This window comes from Ochotona curzoniae, unplaced genomic scaffold (assembly GCF_017591425.1).
Source record: "Ochotona curzoniae isolate NIBS_2020 unplaced genomic scaffold, NIBS_Ocur_1.0 scaffold_3223, whole genome shotgun sequence".
NCBI lineage: Eukaryota > Metazoa > Chordata > Mammalia > Lagomorpha > Ochotonidae > Ochotona > Ochotona curzoniae.
In genome coordinates, this window is record NW_024467108.1 from 3,766,125 (window position 1) to 3,787,334 (window position 21,210).

A 21,210-nucleotide genomic window follows, 5' to 3' on the forward strand; every position below is an offset into this window, starting at 1 on the left:
TTTTTTTATTGGAAAGGCGGATATACAGAGAGGAGAGACAGAGAGGAAGATCTTCCGTCCGATGATTCACTCCCCAAGTGAGCCGCAACGGGCTGATACTATGCCCATCCGAAGCCAGGAGCCTCTTCCAGGTCTCCCACGCGGGTGCAGGGTCCCAAAGCTTTGGGCCGTCCTCGACTGCTTTCCCAGGCCACGGGCAGGGAGCTGGAAGGGAAGCGGGGCTGCCGGGATAAGAACCGGCGCCCATATGGGATCCCGGGCGTGCAAGGCGAGGACCTTTAACCACTTGCGCCACCGGGCCGGGCCCCCAAGCTGCGCTTTACCTACTACACCACAGTGCCTCCCTTTCTTGTATGGGTTTTTCTTCTTCTTCTTTTTTTTTTTTTTTAAAGATTTATTTTTATTATTATTGTTTTTTTTTTATTGGAAAGGCGGATATACAGAGAGGAGAGACAGACGGGAAGATCTTCTGTCCGATGATTCACTCCCCAAGTGAGCGCAACAGCCGATGCTATGCCGATCCGAAGCCAGGAGCCTCTTTCGGGTCTCCCACGCGGGTGCAGGGTCCCAAAACTTTGGGCCATCCTCAACTGCTTTCCCGGGCCACAGGCAGGGAGCTGGATGGGAAGCGGAGCTGCTGGGATAGAACTGGCGCCCATATGGGACCCCGGGCGTGCAAGGCGAGGACCTTAACCACTTGCGCCACCGCGCTGGGCCCTTTTTTTTTTTTTTTAAAAGATTTATTTTATTACAAAGTCAGATATACAGAGAGGAGGAGGGACAGAGAGGAAGATCTTCTGTCCAATGATTCACTCCCCAAGTGTGCGCAACTGCTGGTGCTGTGCCAATCTGAAGCCAAGAACCAGGAACAGGAACCTCTTCCAGGTCTCCCACACGGTTGCAGGGTCCCAAGGCTTTTGGCCATCCTCGACTGCCTTCCCAGGCCACAAGCAGGGAGCTGGATGGGAAGTGGAGCTGCCTGGATTAGAACTGGCACCCATATGGGATCCCAGGGTGTTCAAGGCGAGGACTTTAGCCGCTAGGCCATGGTGCCGGGCCCGGGTTTCTCTTCTGAAGAAGTACTATATGGGATTCGGAGTTTACGTGTATATCTCACAACTGGACTACAGGTAGAGACATATTATATTTGCATCCTCATGATCTAGTGTTTGTGGAAGGAGGGTATAGGGAAATAGCTATCACTGATATGTCCTAAATGAGAAGCACACAGATTTTGACAACTACAAATAAAATGGGGTTTCTAAGTTATCATTCTTTCTCTCTTCAGAGTCAGCACTTTAGGAGAGAATCCCATTCATTCTGCAGGTAAGCAGTTATTTCCTAATACGGTATGCTCATGTAAGTACCCTCTACCTGTCTGTAATAATCTTGTCTAGAGAGATGCCTAATATAGAATCAAATCCTGTCCCCTCACATGGAATACAACCATGGGTGAGAACAGTAGAGATTTAGAGGAAGAGCTCTTGGGGAAGTTGGATTTCAACTCTATTACATTTTTCATTCTCCCCTCCTTGGCTACTTCTCTGTTGCTTGGTTTCCTCACTTTAAAAAGCAGGGATAATTATAGTGCAAACTGCAGGGAACTATTTGAAGATTCAGTAGATATGACTCAATGTCTAGAGGAACTAAGGTGACCTTGATGGGCAGTGGAAGGAATTACAATGAGTAAAGCTCCTTAAATTAAAATTTATTGACTAAATAATTTTGCCTAATAATCATATAATTAAAGAAACACTTAAAAAAGATTCAATAAAACACAAAAGTACTCAAAAAAAGTTAGCTGCTATTGTTACTTATATGTATGTTACATACTTATATGTATGTTACCTATATGTTACTTATATTGTTACTTATATATCTGCCTTTCCAGATCTTTCCTGCGCATACCCACTAAACAAGGGCTCAAATAATGTTTTATCCAAAAAGAATGTCCATTCAACCCGATTAGCTCAATGTATTTCTTTTTTTCTTTTAGATTTTTATTTATTTTTATTTTATTTGCAAGACAGAGAGGGGGTATGGGAGACAGACAAAGAGATCATCCAACCAATGCTTATTCTCCAGATACTTGTAACAGCCAGTGCTGAGCCAGGCAGAACCCAGGAGCCTGCAACTCAGTCTGGGCCCTCAACACGAGCTCAGTCCTAGAGCCCATCTGCTGCCTCTCAGGGTGTATATTAGCAGGAAGCCGGATCAGAAGCGGAGAAATGGGGACTCACAACAGACACCCCCACACAGTTTGTGGGTGTCCAAACTGGCAACGTAACTACTACACCAAACATCCTCTGCCAAACACCTACCTCTCAATGGATTCCAATCTGTTTCATCACAATTACATACCACTTTTGCTTTTCCTGTTGCTAGATTTTAATGACATCTGTCATGTAACTAAAAATTATCAGAGATAAAGGAGTCCGTTAACAAGGAATAAGGAAGGGAATTAACACTAATCAGGGCTTACTATGTGCAAGGCTGTGTAGACAACAAGGCTGTGTGATGACAACAATGTACTGGGAGTCATGTAAGAATTTTTCACCAAGAAGCATCTAATGAATACTTCTGAGTCTACCATTTAGATTCAGCTGTTAACATTTTCTCATGTTAGCTGTCTTTATTAGATTTTCTAAACCACTAAGTACTTTAGCTTATCTCATTTAAGAAATGTAGTAAAGGGCCTGGTGCAATAGCTAAATGCTAAATCCTCATGTTGCAAGCATCTGGATCTCATATGGGTGCTGGTTTGTGTCCTGGCTGCTTCACTTCCCATCCAGCTACCTATCTATGGCCTAGGAAAGCAGCACAGGTTGGCCCACAGCTTTGGGATCCTGTACTCATGTGGGAGATCTAGAGAAAGCTCCTTGCTCCTGGCTTTAGATCAGCCTCAGCTTCAATTATTGCAGCCATTTGGGGAGTGAACCAGTCGATGGAAGATCATTCTTTTTGTCTCTTTTTCACTCCATAAATCAGATCTGCCTTTCCAATAAAAGTAAATAAATCTTAAAAAAAAAAAAAAAAAATGGAGGGCCCGGCGGGATGACTCAGAGGCTCAATCCTTGCCTTGCCCAGCATCCCAAATGGGCACCAGTTCGTAGCTTGCTGCTCCATTTCCCATCCAGCTCCCTGCTTGTGGTCTGGGAAAGCAGTGGGGGATGGCCCAAAGCCTTGGGACCCTGCACCCAAGTGGGAGACCTGGAGGGGGCACCAGGCTGCTGGCTTTGGCTCAGCTCAGCTCCGGCCATTGGGACACTGGGGAGTGAACCAGCAGACAAAAGGTTCTTCTCTCTGTTTCTCCTTCTCCCCAAATAATGTAGAAGAATGCTCAAATATGACTATATTGCATCAGTTTTCTTTGTTGTTCCTAGAATGCCTTTTATGAAACTTCATGCTTTACATTTCATGATTCATCACCTTTAACCTGCCTCAAATCTGCCATCTTTTGTCCCCTACTACAGTGGTTTTTGATAAGGTCAGATTGTTTGGTTTGTCTGTCTCCTTATAGTGCAATGCAACCTGTTCTTCTGTCCCTTTCCTACAGAATATGAGATCTAAAAGCTTAATAGTTTAAGCAAAAAAACTTCAGAGGTGATATTCAGATTTCATATTGCATAATAACAGATTTAAAAATATGAATATTTAATTATAAATGTGAAAAGCATTCATTTTAACAAAATTAGAAATAAATACAGACAAAACTGAAAGAAAATAATAAGATTATTCCTTAACATTTTGGTATGTATCCTACCAGGTTGTTCTTTGTCCTTCAAAGAAAATTTACATATATATTTTCTAATTCTATAGTTATGTGATTATGTATAGTATTAGAGTAATGGGAACAGATGATACTCATATAATGTTTTGTAATCTGTTTATACTAAAATAAATATCTCTGCCATGATTTTGAATGGCTGCATAGTACTATATTAAGTGGAACAGTTTTGAAGGATGATTCTGAGATTAAAAGTATTGACTGGGTGCCTGTGCGGAGGATCTATCAGGTACAACATTGGAAAATCTGCTATTGAGCTGAGGAAAGAGAACTAGGTGAGACTCTCAATTTGGAAGTTATCATTTTATAGATTTAATTGAAGCCATGGAAGGAATGAGACTACCCAGGATAAAGGATAGAGAAGAGACCCAAGAATCAGACCCTTTGGAACCAACATTAAAAAGTAGGGTAAATAGGGTTTGTAGGTTAGACCTCTGCTTGCAATGCTGGTTTTTTATATCAGAGCACCAGTTCAAATCCCAGCTATTCCACTTCAGATCCAGCTCCCTATTAAAGTGGTTGGGAAGGCAGGGGATAATGGTCCAAGTCCTTGGGCACTTGATACCCATATGGGAATCTGGATGGAATCCTGGCTATGGCTTGGCTCAATCTTGGTCATTGTGGCCATTTGGGGAGTGAACCAATGGATAGATGATCTTTCTGTCTCTGTGACTCTTTGCCTTTCAGATTGATTATTGATCAATGTATAATTTACTAATTTATGAATTAATCTTAATAATTGTTAGGTAGAGAGTGAAAGAGATGGCTAACACTTACATAGTACAGTTTCCTGGCAGGAAAGAGGAAGATGTTTAAAGAAGAAAGGAGTGGTCCACCGGGTTGTAGCTTCAACTCTGCTGCTGAGAGATCAGGAAGTATAGGAACTTACAGATATTCCTTGGATTTTAGCCACATTGACTCACTGGTCACCTTTAAGGAGAGCAGTTTGTATAAGTAGGCTTGTGAGAGAATTTCAAAATAACAAATCATAATGGTAAATAATAAAAATGATATATGCAAGAAGCTTCAATTTTTCTTTTTTCCATGGTCTTACTCTCTAGGATATTCCCTGAGAGCAGTTTCTTCTTCAACTTTCACGAATGTTGTGTGCCTATGTGTGTATGGATGTGTTTAATACTAAACACCTAGGTTTTGTTTTAGTCTTTGGCTGTTTCAAAAATAAATGCTGCAGAAATAGTCTTTACATAGCTTTGTAGAATTGTTGCTTACAAGATCAATTCCTGGAACTGGAATTGCTGAGTTGATGGATTCTAATTTGGCACTTTTGGCAGATACTCCAAGATTGCCCTTCAGATAAGTCATATTAATTTACCTATTTTTTTCCTTAACAAAGCTGGATTCTCTGAGGAATTTCATTATTTTTACTAGTAGAAAATTCTATCTCATTGTTTGATTTTGTTTATCTTGGGAGAGTTTGCATGCTTTGATGTATTTATTGGCTAACTATGACTCTTGTGAACTAATTTAAATTTTTTCTTTGTTTTGCTATTGGATAGGTTGCTTTTTTATTTTTGAGATGTAAATTTTCTAGTTTATTAAAGGTTTTAACATTTAGGTTAGCATATATGCTTTGTACTCTTTCTAGTTAGGATATTTTGACTTTGTTTTTGTATTTTTGTAAACTGAAGTATAATTTTTCAAAGATTTATTTTATTTTATTTTATTGCAAAGTCAAATATATAGAGAGGAGGAGAGACAGAGAGGAAGATTTTCCATCCAATGATTCACTCCCCAAGTGGCTGCAACAGCTGGAGCTGAGCTGATCCAAAGCCAGGAGCCAGGAGCCTCTTCCAGGTCTCCCACATGGGTGCAGGGTCCCAAGGCTTTGGGCCGTCCTCGACTGCCTTCCCAGGCCATAAGCAGGGAGCTGGATGGGAAGTAGAGCTGCCGGGATTAGAACCAGCACCCATAGAACACCCGGTGTGTTCAAGGCAATGACTTTAGCCACTAGGCTATGGTGCCAGGTCCATGAAGTATAATTTTTTTAAAGATTTATTTATATTTATTGGAAAATCAGATATACATAAAGGAGGAGACACAGAGAGGAAGATCCCCTGTCTGACAATTGACTCCCCAAGTGGCTGCAATGGCTGGAGCTGAGCTGATTCGAAGCCAGGAGCCCGAAGTTCCTCTGGGTCTCCCATGTGGGTTCAAGGATCCTAGCCATTAGGCTACTGTGCTGGGCCCAAGATCCTTTTTTTAAAGAAAGGTGGACGATAGTACATAATTTATTTAAAGTTTCTATTTGGATAAATTTTTCTTCAGGATTTTTGCAACAAGAACAACTGTATGATGAATATCCTCTACACTGCTATCTATATAATTGTCTGATGACTGGTTACGGAACATTTTAGAGAGTATTGGGTCAAAACAAGTGCACATTTATTTGAGAGGTAGAGATTTCCCAGTCACTAGTTCCCTCACTGATTGCCTGTAACATCCAGAGCTAGGCCAAGCCAAGGCCCACAGGTGGGATTCAACCTGGTTCTCTCACCCGGGGGCAGGAACCCAGTTCCCGGCCATCACCTGTTGCCTCCCAGTGTGTGCATTAGCAGGAAGGTGGTATGAAGAGTAGAGGTGAACTCAGACATTGCTGTATGAAAGCTGGCATCCCAAGTGATGCCTTTCCTGCTATGCCAAATGCCTGTTCTGGAAGCACCCATTTTTAAAGCTAATAGTGTGGGCGCAGTGCTAAAGCCTAATGGCTAAGGTCCCTCACCTTGCTTGTGCTGGGATCCCATGTGGGCACCAGTTTGTGTCCCTGCTGCTGTTTCCCTTCCAGCTTCCTGCTTGTGGCCTGGGAGGACAGTGGAGGGTGGCCCAAATGCTACTTCTTGTATTAGCAGTTTGCATGTCTGTGATTACTGGTATGACTGAACATATGTAGATCCATTTTATGACCATTTTCCCTCTGCACCTTTTCAGTTGTGGTCAGGAAATCTCAGTTCCATGGAAGACTCTAAGGCCCAGAGTATTTCACCATGGTGACTTGCCAAGATAATTGTGCTTCAGAAGAGATTGCCTGCTTTGTGGGTACATTCATAGAGAGAAAGATCTTCCATCCACTGGTTCACTCCCCAAAAGGTCACAATTGCCAGAGCTGAGGCAATCTAAAGCCAGGAGACAGGAACTTCTTTAGGGTTTCCCACATGGGTGCAGGGTCCTAAGGCCTCAGCTCGTCCCTGATGCTTTCACATGCCATATGAGAAGCAGAGCAGCTGGGATACTAACTGGCACTCATATGGGATCCCAGCAGATGTAAGGTGAGGATTTAGCCACTAAGCTATTGTGCCTAGTTCACGATATCTTTTTTTAAAAGATTTATTTATTTTTATCACAAAGTCAGATATACAGAGAGGAGGAGAGACAGAGAGGAAGATCTTCCGTCCAATGATTCACTCCCCAAGTTACTGCAGTGGCCAGAGCTGAGATGATCCGAAGCCAGGAGACAGGAACTTCCTCCAGGTCCTTCACGTTGGTGCAGGAACCCATGGCTTTGGGCTGTCCTTGACTGCTTTTCTAGGCCACAAGCAGGGAGCTGGATGGGAAGTGGGGCTGCTGGGGTTAGAACTGCCACCCATATGGGATCCCGGTGCATTTCCAGCGAGGACTTTAGCCACTAGACCACCATGCCAGGCCTCAAGATATCTTTTTTTTTTTTTAAAGATTTATTTTTTGATTATTTTTTTATTGGCAAGGCGGATATACAGAGAGGAGAGACAGAGAGGAAGATCTTCCATCCGATCATTCACTCCCCAAGTGAGCGCAACGGGCCGATACTATGCCGATCCGAAGCCAGGAGCCTCTTCTGGGTCTCCCACGCGGGTGCATGGTCCCAAAGCCTTGGGCCGTCCTCCGCTGCTTTCCCGGGCCACAGGCAGGGAGCTGGATGGGAAGCGGGGCTGCTGGGATTAGAACCGGCGCACATATGGGATCCCGGGCGTGCAAGGCGAGGACCTTAACCACTGCGCCACCGCACCAGGCCCAAATGAATCTTAAAGTCAGAAATTTTGAAACAAAATTATCATTATGTTCAGAAAAGATTAGTAAGATACAGTGCCCTGGGCCTGGTGCCATGATCTAGCGGCTGAAGTCCTCACCTTGAACATGCCAGGATCGCATATTGCATTGTTTCTAATGCCAGCGGCCCCACTTCCCTTCCAGCTTTCCAATAGTGGCTTGGGAAAGCAGTTGAGGGCGGCCCAAAGCCTTGGGGACCTGTACCTGTGTGGGAGTCCTGGAAGAAGTTCCTGGCTCCTGTCATTGGATCGGAGTAGCATTGATCGTAGCGGTCACTTGGGGAGTGAATCATCGGACGGAAAATCTTCCTCTCTGTCTCTCCTCCTCTCTGTATATCTGACTTTGTGATAAAAATAAATTAATCTTGGGCCTGGCACAATAGCCTAGTGGTTAAAGTCCTAGTCTTGAACTAACCAGGATTCCATATGGGTGCCAGTTCTAATCCCAGCAACCCTGCTTCCCATCCAGCTCCCTGCTTGTGTCCTGGGAAAACAGTTGAGGATGGCCCAAAGCCTTGGGACCCTGCACCCTGTGGAGACCTGGAAGAGCTCCTGGCTCTTGGGTGGCTCAGCTCCACCTGGTCACTTGGGGAGTGAATCATCAGATGGAAGATCTTCCTCCCTGTCTCTCCTCCTCTCTGTATATCTGACTTTCCATTAAAAAAAAAAAAACAACAAATCTGTAAAATAAATAAATCTTAAGAAAAAGAAAGAAAGAAAAGAAAAAAGATACAGTGCTCAATTCCTAGCTGGACCCATCCTTTTGTGCTTGAGTGTGCTGCATGCCATCCTAGCTGTTCTGTCTAGGGCTGGGCCTGGCTGGTGACCATCTTTTTCTCACTGATTTGTATATGACCAGACATGCACATCTATAAAAAGAGGCCTAACAAGGCTATATGAAGGGAACTCAGAAAGTCACAATTAGAGCTAGAGCAAAAAGACAGTCATGGAAATGTGGTGCGTTCAGGTTCATCCATGCAGTTAGTTGTAATTAGAATTGAAAGTAGTATGAACAGAAATTCTGGAAAAAGACTAAGCCAATTTCCAGGCACAAGTCATTGTAGGGTATGTTGGTAAAAATATTTAAAGAACAGTTTTTGCTTTGTTTTATTTTACTTTTAGATGGATACTGAGAGAACACATAAGATTTCTTAGATGCTGGCATTGTGTCTGCCCTTGAAGGACTTCTAAATCAATGGAACAAAGAGAATCTCTTGTAATCAAGTTCTTGGCTGGGATTATCCCAATTCTTTCTGCTTCCCCACCTGCACAGCCTTGCTACAAATGCTTCTTCTCGTTTGGAAGAAAAAATAATTTAAGTGAAGCTGTTTACTCCCCTCCCGGACGGATGGGTTCAGTTCCCTCTTTAGTAAACAAGGGCACGGAAGGACAGTTGTCTCTGACATCTGTGATGGGGAGGGGTCTGATGGCGGAGAAGTCAGCATACCCTCCATCTCCAACTGTAGTCAACACATTTTCAAAGCTGCTTTTGTGTCACCCTGGGGATTTGTGTGGCTTTTCAGTAGAGTTCCCCTTTTCTCCATGGAGGTTGCAGTCTTACTATGACAGCAGGGAACCCAGCTTAATGACACAAAGTAGGGATAAAGAGATCCAGCCAGACTTAACTGGAAATCAGAGGCTTTCAAACTTAGACATTTTATAATTAAAACTGGCTAATTAAGCAGTTTAACTACTGGTAATTTGACCAAAACCATTCATTTAAGGGGGAAGATGGTTCATTTAACAGTGTCTTGAACCAGCTTCTTAATTAACCACTGTTGTAATTATAGGAACTACCCCAAACTGTTTTTTTTTAAGATTTATTTATTTATATTACAAAGTCAGATTTACAGAGAGGAGGAGAGACAGAGAGGAAGATCCTCCGTCCGGTGATTCACTCCCCAAGTGTGCGCAATGGCCAGTGTTGTGCCAATCCAAAACCAGGAGCCTGGAACCTCTTCCAGTTCTCCCACGCGGGTGCAGGATCCCAAAGCTTTGGGCTGTCCTCGTCTGCTGTCCCAGGCCACAAGCAGGGAGCTGGATGGAAATTGGAGCTGCCGGGATTAGAACCAGCACCCATATGGGATCCTGGTGTGTGCAAGGAGAGGATTTTAGCTGCTAGGCCACACTGCTGGGCCCCCAAACTGTTTTTGAAAGTACCTTTTGTCAGGGAATGCCTGCAGTTAAAAGCCCCTGCAAGCATCTGCAGCATTCTCACCTAGGGTGTGAAATCATTGCAAAGGTGCAGTTGGCTTCCGCATTTTTCTTTTCTTTAAATTAAGGATTTGGATTTTTCTTTTTTAGTTTATTTATTTATTTTTTGAAAGGCAGATTTATAGAGAGAGGAAAGATAGAAGAGAAAGATCTTCTGTCCACTGATTCACTTTCCACATGCCTGCCATAGCCAGAGCTGGACCGGACCAAAGCTGGAGCCAGGAGCTTTTTCCTGGTCTCCCATGTGGGTGCAGGGGCCCAAAGGCTTCAGCCATCCTTTGCTGCTTTCCCAGCCCGTAAGCAGGGAGCTGGACAGGAAGTACAGCAGACAGGACAGAAAGTAGTAATCATATGGAATGCTGTCACTGCAAGGTGGAGGATTAGATTGTTTAGCCAGTGTGCTGACCCCTGGTTTTTTCCTTTTTCTTTAAAGATCTTATTTATTTTATTTTTATTGGAAAGTTAGATTTACAGGTAGAAGGAGAGACAGATCTTCTGTCTGCTTGTTCAGTTCTTCAGTAGCCGCAACGGCCAGAGCTGAACCAATCCGAAGCCAGGAGTCAGGAGTTTCTTCCGGGTCTCCTACATAGGTGCAGAGTCCCAAGGCTTTAGGTCATGCTCCACTGCTTTCCCAGGCCAGAACTAGAGAGCTGGAAGGGAAGTGGAGTAGAAGGGACACAAACTGGCACCCATATGGGATTCTGGCACATGCAAGGCAAGGATTTAGCCACTAGGCTCCCATGCTGGGTCCCATAATAAGATCTTATGTGGGGCTTGGGGGGAGCATTGAGCTGCTACTCGTGACACCAGCATTCCATGTGGGCTTCAGTTTGTGTCCCAGCTGCTCTACTTCCAATCCAGCTCCCTGCTAATGCACTTGGGAAAACAGTATAAAATGGCCCAAGTGCTTGGCCTTCTGCCACTCACATTGGGAGACCTGCATGGAATTGCAGACTCCTGGCCTCAGTCCAGCCCAGCCCCTGTTGTTGCTGACATTTGTAGAGTGAAGTAGTGTATGCAAGGTCTCTCTCTGTCTTTCCTTTTTATAACTCTGCCTTCCCAATAAATAAATCTTATTTAAAAATAAAAATAAAAGTCTTACTGGATGTGATTCATTTGCCAGACTCTGGTTTTGATGATATTTGTGTCCCATCAAGAACTGCATATCAGCTGCCTGGCTGGGTCCCCATGTTGTAGTCTGGAGCAAAAGCTTCAAGTTAGAGCCAGAATTGGGGCAGCAGCCAAAAAAAATAGCTACTTTCTGTGATTTTGGGGGGGGGGGGTGGGGAGGGAACTGAAATATACCAGCGTTCCTCGTGTGGAAAACTTTTAAATGCTCTTCTGAACCCATTCTTGCAAACCCTGCATCCCTGCCACAAAAGCAAATTTCCCTTCCTCAGGGCGCTCGCAGCCTCACATTTCCATTAAAGCACTTACCACACAGGGAGGTAAATCACCTGCTCACCCATCATCCTCCTTTAGTATTTTATGAAAGTCTCAAGGGAGAGTAGTGTATTTTATTCATCTTGAGAACCATCTTAATATTTATATAGTTCTGGAAATGGAGTCATAAATGTGGACTTATCCATGTCATGAGTAGGATCCGTGCTTTCCCTGGGTTATGATGTTATAGCTGGACTTAAATTCAGGGCAGATCTCTAAAGCCAGGACTGCGTGTGATTGGTATCCACATCACCTTAAGTTCACTCTCCCCTGAGGAGTGACCTTGGACCACAGGAGCCAGGAAGAAAGGGAGCAGAACCTAAGATTGGTGCTTCTCCCGATGGCAGACAACAGGCGAGACAGACAGCAGATCTGTGCAGGGCCAGCGCCAGCGACAGGGAGGGGATACGGAACATCAACCAGTTATAGGGAATAGCAGGTTTGGCTAGATTTTGTGTTCTAGGAATTCAAATGGGGGTTGGCACTGTGCACAGTGGGTAAAGTTGTCACTTCCCCGCTGATCCAGCCCCAGCTATCTGTGGCCATTTTGAGAGTGAATCAGCAGACAGAATATTCTCTCTCACTCCCTCTCTTTGTAACTCTGCTTTTCAAATAAACACATCTTTCGAAAAAAAGCAAAGAGTTTAAAAGAAACTCAAGCGTTATGAGCTAAGTGGTTCTAGTCAGACTTTTCAGATAGACTTGAGTTTAAGGAACAGTCCCATCTCTTGTTGGGTTAGCATTTCTTTATTTGGAAATGAAGGATAGAGGAGAGAGTGAGTGTATAGATATGTGTGGGTGAAAGCAAAATAGGGACAGTGTAGCCCTCCTTGAAGGGGATCTAGCTGCACTGTCTGTCCCACCACAAAGTGTGAGTACACAGATGCCCAGTGTTGTCTGGTGGTGATGTTTGTATGTGCTGTTATGTACCTTAGGATTTTGGTTTTGTTGCAGTTCACTTAACAGTGTATATTGGAGGTTGTTGCATACCAGCTCAAACCAATCAAATTAGATGCTTTTTAAAGCTTTATGGAACTCTGTGATCCTCCCCCTTGCTGATTCTTTTGGCTGCCTCTCCCTCTGTACAGGCACTGTTAGAAAACTTCAAAAGTGTTATTTCCTGTTGAGGACCAAGAGGAGATGAGTGGCCTGTGAGAGTGTATTTTGTTCCCTGCTATTCATGGTGTTAACAGGAGAAAAAAAATCTCAAAGATGGGTAGTGAGAAGTAGATATATCTCAGGACCAAGAGGAGAGAAAAGGGAGCAGAGAATTGGTTCAGAGCAAGAAATGTCTGTGGTTCTTTAGACCAACAAGAGGCCTTTCTCCCCAAACATCCCCAATCCTGCCATAGGGGATTTGTCACCTCATAATCTGTCTGACCCTGGAGGAGCCTAGAAACAGATTTGACTTCTTTTTTTTTTTTTTTCCTTTAGGTGGCATTCTACTGAGCATCAATCGACACTACAAGACAAAACCCACCCATGGCATTGGACGATACAAGCACCTAATAAAAGCTCAGGAGGTAAGAGGTGGAGGGAGTCCTTCAGAAGGGATTAAGGTGCAGCTTTTGCAAAGACCTGAAGGTCAGATATGCACATGTAGAGTAACATTAGGAAAGTTAGGGGATTGCCTCTCACTTGGGAATTATCCAGCCTGGAGCTATTTCTATTAGCTTCCTAGCCTGTCCCTAGACCAGATTTCACAGTGAAAAACAAATGGCTTGGTTAGGTTATTTGTGATACTTTTTAAAAGCTATCCCTATTAGTACTTATTTAAGTATGGATCTCTGAGTGGAAATGCAAAACTTAGTTTATTTGAATGATTGGGGCCAATAGAGCTGGATTAATATTTTCAGTCACATAGCTGAGCTTTATAGTATTCGCAGACCTAAAATATTTCAGTGTCTCCTGACTCCAATATCATGAATACCTGGGAGCTGGTGCTAAGCATTATAACATCATTTAGCCCATTGCTTTGCCTTCAGGTAGGTGATTGCTTCTGTGGTGGTTAGATTTCTTTTTTTGTCTTTTCAGATTTATTTGCTTATTTGAAAGAGAGGAGGAGAGTATTTTCATCTGCTGTTCACTCCTCAGATAGCTGGGCCAGTTAGGAGCTAGGAGCTTCTTCTGAGTCGCCCATGTGGGTAGGGGCCTAAGCACTCTGGCCATCTTCCATTACTTTCTCAGGTGTATTGGTGGGAAACTGGATTGGAAGTGGAGCAGCGAGGACTCAGAACTGGCACTCATATGGGATGCCAGGTGGCAGCTTTGGCCATTATGCGACAGTGCTAGCCTTGGTGGTTAGATTTTTTTTGCCTATGCATGGATTTTGTGGTAGAACTAACACTGGCCTGAAAGTTAGAAGATTTGACTTAGAGTCTCAACGTCATCACTTCTTTTAGACATTTGGGAAAACTTGGCTGTGTTCTTTTGCAGGGGGTTGGATTTCAATATCTTTAGGTTCTTTGGCTTATTTCCACTCTCCCACAGAGCGATGCGTGTATCTTACTGCCTTTCTCTCCTTGGCTGAGGTCCAAACCCCTGCATTTGGGCTTCAGAAGTCACTAAGCTGGCCGTGCTCTCTCGAGTATCAGCTGTATGTGAAGGGCTTTGACAAGACTAGCATAGCCACACCTGAGACTTACCAGGCTGCGACAGAAAAGATGCCCAGCTATAGCTGTTCCTCTACAACGGAAAGAGTATCTAAATTAGAAACCAATAACCTGTGTTCTGAGGCTTGCTTCTGCACTTGGCAGCATTTGCATCAGTTAACCCTATCACTCTAGGCAGGGAGAAAGGGGGCCTGAAATGACACACAAAATATGTCCTGTATGTATATTTTTCTTTTTTTTTTAAGATTTATTTTTATTATTTTTTTTATTGGAAAGGCATTTATACAGAGAGGAGAGACAGACAGGAAGATCCTCCATCCAATGATTCACTCCCCAAGTGAGCGCAACGGCCAATACTATGCCGATCCGAAGCCAGGAGCCTCTTCCGGGTCTCCCACGCGGGTGCAGGGTCCCAAAGCCCTGGGCCGTCCTCAACCGCCCTCCCGGGCCACAGGCAGGGAGCTGGAAGGGAAGCGGGGCTGCCGGGACTAGAACCAGCGCCCACATGGAATCCCGGGTGTGCAAGGGGAGGACCATAACCACTTGCGCCACTGCGCCGGGCCCTGTATGTATATTTTTCTTCAAGGAGAGTCCATAGCTTTTTGAAATGTATTTATTTATGAGACAGCAGAGAGAAAGAATTCTCATCTGCTGGTTCACTCCCTAAAGGCTGGCAACAGACAGGGCTCCCTGGGACAAAGCCAGGAGCTGGGAGATCAATGCAGGTCTCCCTAGCAGGGACCCCACAGCTTGAGCCATCACCGCTACATCCCAGGGGCCAGAAAAGCAGGAAGCTGAAGTCAGAAGCTGGGGCAGGGTTTCAGACTTAGGTACTCTGTTGTAGAACATGGGCATCTTAACTACCAGGCTCAATATTTGCCCTGAGAAGCTCTACTTTTTATTTATCTTTTTATAAAGCTTGAGAAACTCTGGATTAAGATATCATGAAGCTTCGTGATGCTTTAAGATATTAAGCATCTGGGCCTGGCGCGATAGCATAGTGGTTAAAGTCCTCGCCTTGAACTAACCAGGTTTCCATATAGGCGCCGGTTCTAATCCCAGCAGCCCTGCTTCCCATCCAGCTCCCTGCTTGTGGCCTGGGACAGCAGTTGAGGATGGTCCAAGGCCTTGGGACCCTGCGCCCATGTGGGAGACCCGGAAGTGCTCCTGGCTCCTGGCTTCGGATCTGCGCAGCTCCGGCTGTTGCAGTCACTTGGGGAGTGAACCATCAGAAGGAAGATTTTTCTCTCTGTCTCTCCTCCTCTCAGAATATCCTCCTTTCCAATAAAGATTTCTTTATTTTTATTTGAAAGGCGGATTGAAAGAGGGAAAGGAAGAGAAAAGGTCTTCCATCTGCTGGTTCACTGTGCAGATGACTATAATGGCTATAGCTGAGCTGAAAGGAAACTTTGAGCCAAGAGGCTCTTCCGGCTCTCCCACATCAGTGCAGGGTCCTAAAGACTCGGACCATCCTCTGCTGCTTCCCAGGCCACAAGCAGGGAGCTGGGAAGAAGTGGAGCAGCTGGGATATGAACTAGATTCTATATGGGATGCTGGTGCCACAGGGTGGAGGATTAGCCTGATGAGCCATGGTGCTGGCCCCAGGAAATCTTGTGTGGCCTCCCTCCTTTCTCTCCCTAAGCCTAGAGCCTAGCAAAATGATGATTAGTCAGATTCCCATCCCTGCCTACCTTCTCCACCGTCTCTGGGTCTCAGTTTGTTTCCTCTACTCTGTTGAGCCCAACATCCCTAAGGTAAGAGTAACTCTCACACTCTTAAACAGAACACCCTACTGAATACTTCTCCCATTCCTGCTGGTGTCATTCATTTATTTCTCCATCCAAAGGTTCCACACCCAGTATCATGACTTCTGATCTTTGAGGAGGAAGTAAGCATCCACTTGTCTTCGCTTCCTCTGTCAGTACTGGTTTTACCTCTTTCTTGCATGGCCTGGTTTATGACTATATCCATCCCTTCATCCTGTGCCTTTGATGTTCTTTGAGGAGCAACTGGGAGGACAGATGGAAATGCAGCTTCCTCTTGAGTGGCAGCAGGAGGATGACAACAGCTGTGCTGTTAAAGGGCTCTCACAGTACAGACCAAACCTTCTTTTCAGTGATTTCCCTTTAAGGAAAAAAAAAAACACCCGCCACAGCTAGGGGCTGGGGCCAGCCAAAATCAGAAGCCCAAATGGGATCTGGATCTCCGCCCACGTGGGTAGCTGGAAGCCAGCTCCTTAAGCCTTGACTTCCTGCCTCCCAGGGAGATTGGAATCAGAAGTGGAGTGGAGGCGGTACTGGGAACCCAGACGCTCCATCAGGGCATGCTGGTGGCCCAAGTGACATCCACCCTCCACAGTGACTGCCCTTCTGCATCCTGGGATTCACACATATTCTCTCCTACGACCATGCTTTCTCCTGCCGTGTGCTCTCACATGCTCTGCCCCGACAGAAGATGATCAGGTTCTTTTTCCATCCTGCTGTTCATCCTGTCAGACACAGCTTGACTTGTGGCAGTGAGGAAACACATCAGAGAGAAACTTCTCCACACTCTGGACTGTGTCATGTTACGTGTTTCTCATGATTCCTTCAGAGGCCCTGCTTCCTTGTGTCGCATTTAAAAGGATTCAGACATTTGAGCATGATTCCTATTTGACAGAAATAAACGTAAAAACTTCACTAGGTCATTTCTACCAAGATCACCGACTTGCTCTTAGCTGTTGTTTAGCTTCCAGTCTTGCAGTAATAGGAACTCAGTGATCAAAAAATTGCTGTGAGGGAAGATGTGGGAGGATAAAATGGAGGCAACCTAAATTGCTATCAGTTTGTAGCTGTCATATGTTCTCATTTCCAGGTCCTGAGGAGGGAGGGGGAAGGTCTGGTGTATCATGGGTAATTTCCTTCCTCTTTATAGAATGGCCCCTAGGGAATAAAAGGCCTTTGCTTTTGGAAACTTCATGCTGTTTTTACTGCTGCCCTAGAGGAGGCATCTGTTTGTTTTGTACCGTACCTATATGTAGATGAGCTCTCACAGCAGAAGTCTAGAAGGTGACTGGAATCAATTCTAGAAAAATCAGCAGGTCAGACTGACTTTACATTCCTAGTTTCCCAGGAAGAAGGAATTGATTTTGCTTGTCCCTTGACTTTGGGTGAGGCATGGAGGATAACTCTGGCTTAGGGACACCTGTTTGTTTTTTTTAAGATTTATTTAGTTTTATTGGAAAGTCAGATATACAGAGAGAAGGAGAGGCAGAGAGGAAGATCTTCCATCTGATGATTCACCCCCAAGAGACCACAACAGCTACTGCTGTGCCAATCTGAAGCCAGGAGCCAGGAACCTCCTCCAGGTCTCCCTTGCGGGTGCAGGGTCCCAAGGCTTTGGGCCATCCCCGACTGCCTTCCCAGGCCACAAGCACCACAAGAGAGCTGGATGGGAAGTGGAGCCGCCTGGATTAGAACCAGCGTCCATATGGGATCCTGGCGTGTTCAAGGCGAGGATTTTAGTTCCTAGGCCATGGTGCTGGGCCTGGGACACCTTTTTTTATACTAGCACCCTCAGTTCCACCTCTTGTAGCTCATGAAGACATGCGCAGTGGGCATTTGGTACTGCAATTACGATGCAGCTTGGGGTGCCTTAGTCCCACATCAAAGTCCCTAAATTCAAGTCCCAGCTCTGCTCCTTATTCTAGCCTCTTCTGCTAATACAGGCCCTAGAAGGAAGCAGGTGATGACTCAAGTAAATGTATCCCTGCACCCATGAAGGAGACATGGGTTGCATTTTTGGCTGTCATTTTTGATCCCCTAGTAGTAACCCAATAATCTTGGACAAATAATTTGCCTTCAGAGAATTCAGTCTTCTGTCTGAAGACAGTCTTCTGTCTGTAAAATCAGGGTAGTAATAAGGACATGTATGTTTAGAAGCAGTTTATTTGTGGGGGATCATAGTACCATCCAACAGGAGCCTAAGAATGATTGTCCTAAGCCATCCCATTGTCAAAACAGGCCAGTTACAGGCACGGTAAGGTGTGATGTTCAACCACAGACCATCTTCCCTGCCACCTTTCTCCTAGGCTCTCCCTTTCCTGACAGGCTGTCCTCCAAGTGTGTTAGGGTGAGCGCCCCAAAACACAGCCCTGTTTCAGAACACCCTTTGTACAAAAGTCCTGAGTAACCTCTCATGCCATTCATGAAGGCCTGAATCCAGTTAGTAGGAATAGAGAGAAGAGGATGGATTTGAGCACAACTGTGCAGGTGAAATTACAGAGTCTGCTCTTCTGTGCAGTTAAGTTTTACTGGCTGTGCTGTGTCCTGGTTCAGATCTGAAATATAATATCACAATGGGCTCCTGATGATGTGGATTGATCCAGGCAGATCTAGGCCAACATGGAAAAGCATGTGAAGTGCCAAGAAGGATGCTGGAATCAGTTTTCTTCCTTTGTTCCCCTAAAGCAATACCTCTGAAGAACATTTGGCATTTTACTTGGTTAATAAACTCTTCCTTTCTTTAGAGAAACCCCTCTGCTGGAAAATTTTAGCTGCTCTGCATTGCATTATGATTTTAGAATTCTTCACAGCTCTGACTGCAGTGCTGCCTCTCATGAGAGATGTCTTGACAGCTGTGTTGGGCCACGGGTGCAGTGGGCTGTGAAGCAGAAAGAGGCACGCTCCTGCATCTTGGTGATTGATTCCAGCAGTTGGTTTCTCATCTGTAGCCAGGTCCAGTCCTCTGAGGTGGCCAACCATATTAAGAACTTTAGCAGGGCCCGGCGCGGTGGCGCAAGTGGTTGAGTCCTCGCCTTGCACGCCCGGGATCCCATGTGGGCGCCGGTTCTAATCCCGGCAGCCCCGCTTCCCTTCCAGCTCCCTGCCTGTGGCCTGGGAAAGCAGTCGAGGACGGCCCATAGCTTTGGGACCCTGCACCCGCGTGAGAGACCCGGAGGAGGCTCCTGGCTTCGGATCGGCATAGTATCGACCCGTTGCGGCTCACTTGGGGGGTGAATCATCGGATGGAAGATCTTCCTCTCTGTATCTCCTCTCTGTATATCCGCCTTTCCAATAAAAAATAATAAAAATAAATCTTTAAAAAAAAAAAAAAAAGAACTTTAGCAGTGCCAGAATTGTGTCTTTTTTTTTTTTAAGATTTATTTTATTTTTATTGGAAAGGCGGATATACAGAGAAGAAGATCTTCCGTCCAATGATTCACTCCCCAGGCGGCCACAACGGCTGGGGCTGAGCCAATCCGAAGCCAGTAGCCTCTTCCGGGACTCTGAAGTTGGTGCAGGGTCCCAAAGCTTTGGGCTCTCCTCGACTGCTTTCCCAGGCCACAGGCAGGGAGCTGGATGGGAAGTGGGGCTGCTGGAATTAGAACTGGCGCCCATATGGGATCCCGGGCGTGCAAGGCGAGGACCTTACCCACTGTGCCACGGCGCCGGGCCCCAGAATTGTGTCTTATGTCTGCAATGCCAGCATCCCATATGGGTACTGGTTCTTCAAGTCCCAGCGCTACACTCCCAATCCAGCTACCTGGTAATTCACCTAGGAAAGCAGCAGACAATGGCTCAAATGCATGGGCCCTTTTGTCCCAATATGGGAGAGTCAGAAGAAGCTCCTGGCTTTGGCCTAGCCCAACCCTGGTGGTTGAGGCCATTTGAGTGGTCAGTAAGTGGATGGGAAATTTGTTTCTTTTCCTCTGTAATTCTGCCTTTCAAACAAACAAATAAATGACTTTTAAAAAATAACTTGAATAATGCAGAAGCTGTAGTGAGAAGTCCCTGTACTGGGGAGCAGGAGGATTACACTTTAGTCCTCACATCTGTCCTGGGACTCTAAGTGACATATTTTCTCTCTTGGGTTTTCATATTCTTTCTCCCTACAAGGATGAAGAACCAGGACACAATTTCTACATTCCTTTTTGATTCAAAATTTCTAAAATAGTAATTCTTTGAATGGTTTCACTCTTCCTGGCCCTGTGCCAAACATGAGAAATAAAAAATGAAAATGATAATAAGCATTACTATATGTGTGCCACAGATCATATCAAACCACTTTACCTGCAGGATTCTGCTCAGTTCTCAGAGTGTCGCTGCGACAGCAGGTCTGGCATCAGTATGACTGACCTTGTGAAAGGACTGTTTGTTTATCCTCCATCTGCTTCCCCAAACTGGGTTCCTGCTTTCTCAGGCAGACCTGGAGAGCAGCAGGTAGAGGGAACTGTTCCAGGTGCTCTGTCAGGACCAACTCTACCATGGCACAACACCTAGCCTGTTGGCTTTAGATAGTGGTGACTTAATATGTGGAAAAAGGAGGTTTTTTCCCTTGTAAAAATGATTCTTGCCTAGAGCAAGATTGGTTCTATAATTCTCCAGTGATTAGCACAGTGTGGTATTGTCTCAGGAATAGACAGAGCGCCCCGTGGGACACAGAGGGGTGCAGACAGATCATGTGTGCATGCTCACTCTATAGCAGTAACTCTGCAGTGCAGTGGTGTTTGAGCCATTTTGGCTGAATGATCATGTGGAGAAAAAAAGGTGACTCATTTCATGCTATACATAAAAATCACTTAAAATGGATGAGAGATCTTAATGTAAATGTTTACAAAATTGCTAGAAGATCAACTAAATGAAAATCTTCATAATCGAAAGCTGGACAAAGATTATTTAAACAGAACACAAAAATCACTATACTCCTAATAGAGAAAAAAGTGAACAAAATGGACTGCACTAGAAAAAACAGCTCACCAGACTACGTCTTTAAAAACTGAAGAAGAGGGGCCAGTGCCATGGTACAGTGAGCTAACTTTCTGGCTTTGGTGCTGGCATCCCACTGAGCACCAGTTTGAGTCTTGGCTGCTCCCCTTCCCATCCAGCTCCTAGCTTTAGGCCTGGGAAAGCAGCAGAGGATGGCTCAAGTTCTTAAGCCCCTGCATCTATGTGCTAGATCCAGAAGGTTCCTGGTTTTGGATCAGCTCAGCTCCAGCTGTTGCACCCATTTTGGGAGTGAGCCAGCAGTGACTGTTTCAAATAAGAATAAAATAAGTCTTTAAAAATAAAATGTGGAAAGGAGGGAACAACACTGTGAGGTAGTGAATTAAGCTGCCTGTTATAGGCTGGCATCC

The 21,210-nt window shown here is 45.0% G+C and overlaps 1 protein-coding gene across 1 annotated transcript in view; it reads left to right on the forward strand.

Annotated features, from left to right (window-relative positions):
* The window catches only part of MRPL48 (mitochondrial ribosomal protein L48), a 52,004-nt gene that overhangs the window by 12,060 nt on the left and 18,734 nt on the right, over nucleotides 1-21,210 (forward strand). Inside the window, exons 3-4 of the mRNA XM_040964399.1 lie at nucleotides 1,289-1,326; nucleotides 12,919-13,007. Coding sequence (XP_040820333.1) covers nucleotides 1,289-1,326; nucleotides 12,919-13,007 — 127 coding nt within the window. The remainder of the gene's footprint in view (nucleotides 1-1,288; nucleotides 1,327-12,918; nucleotides 13,008-21,210) is intronic.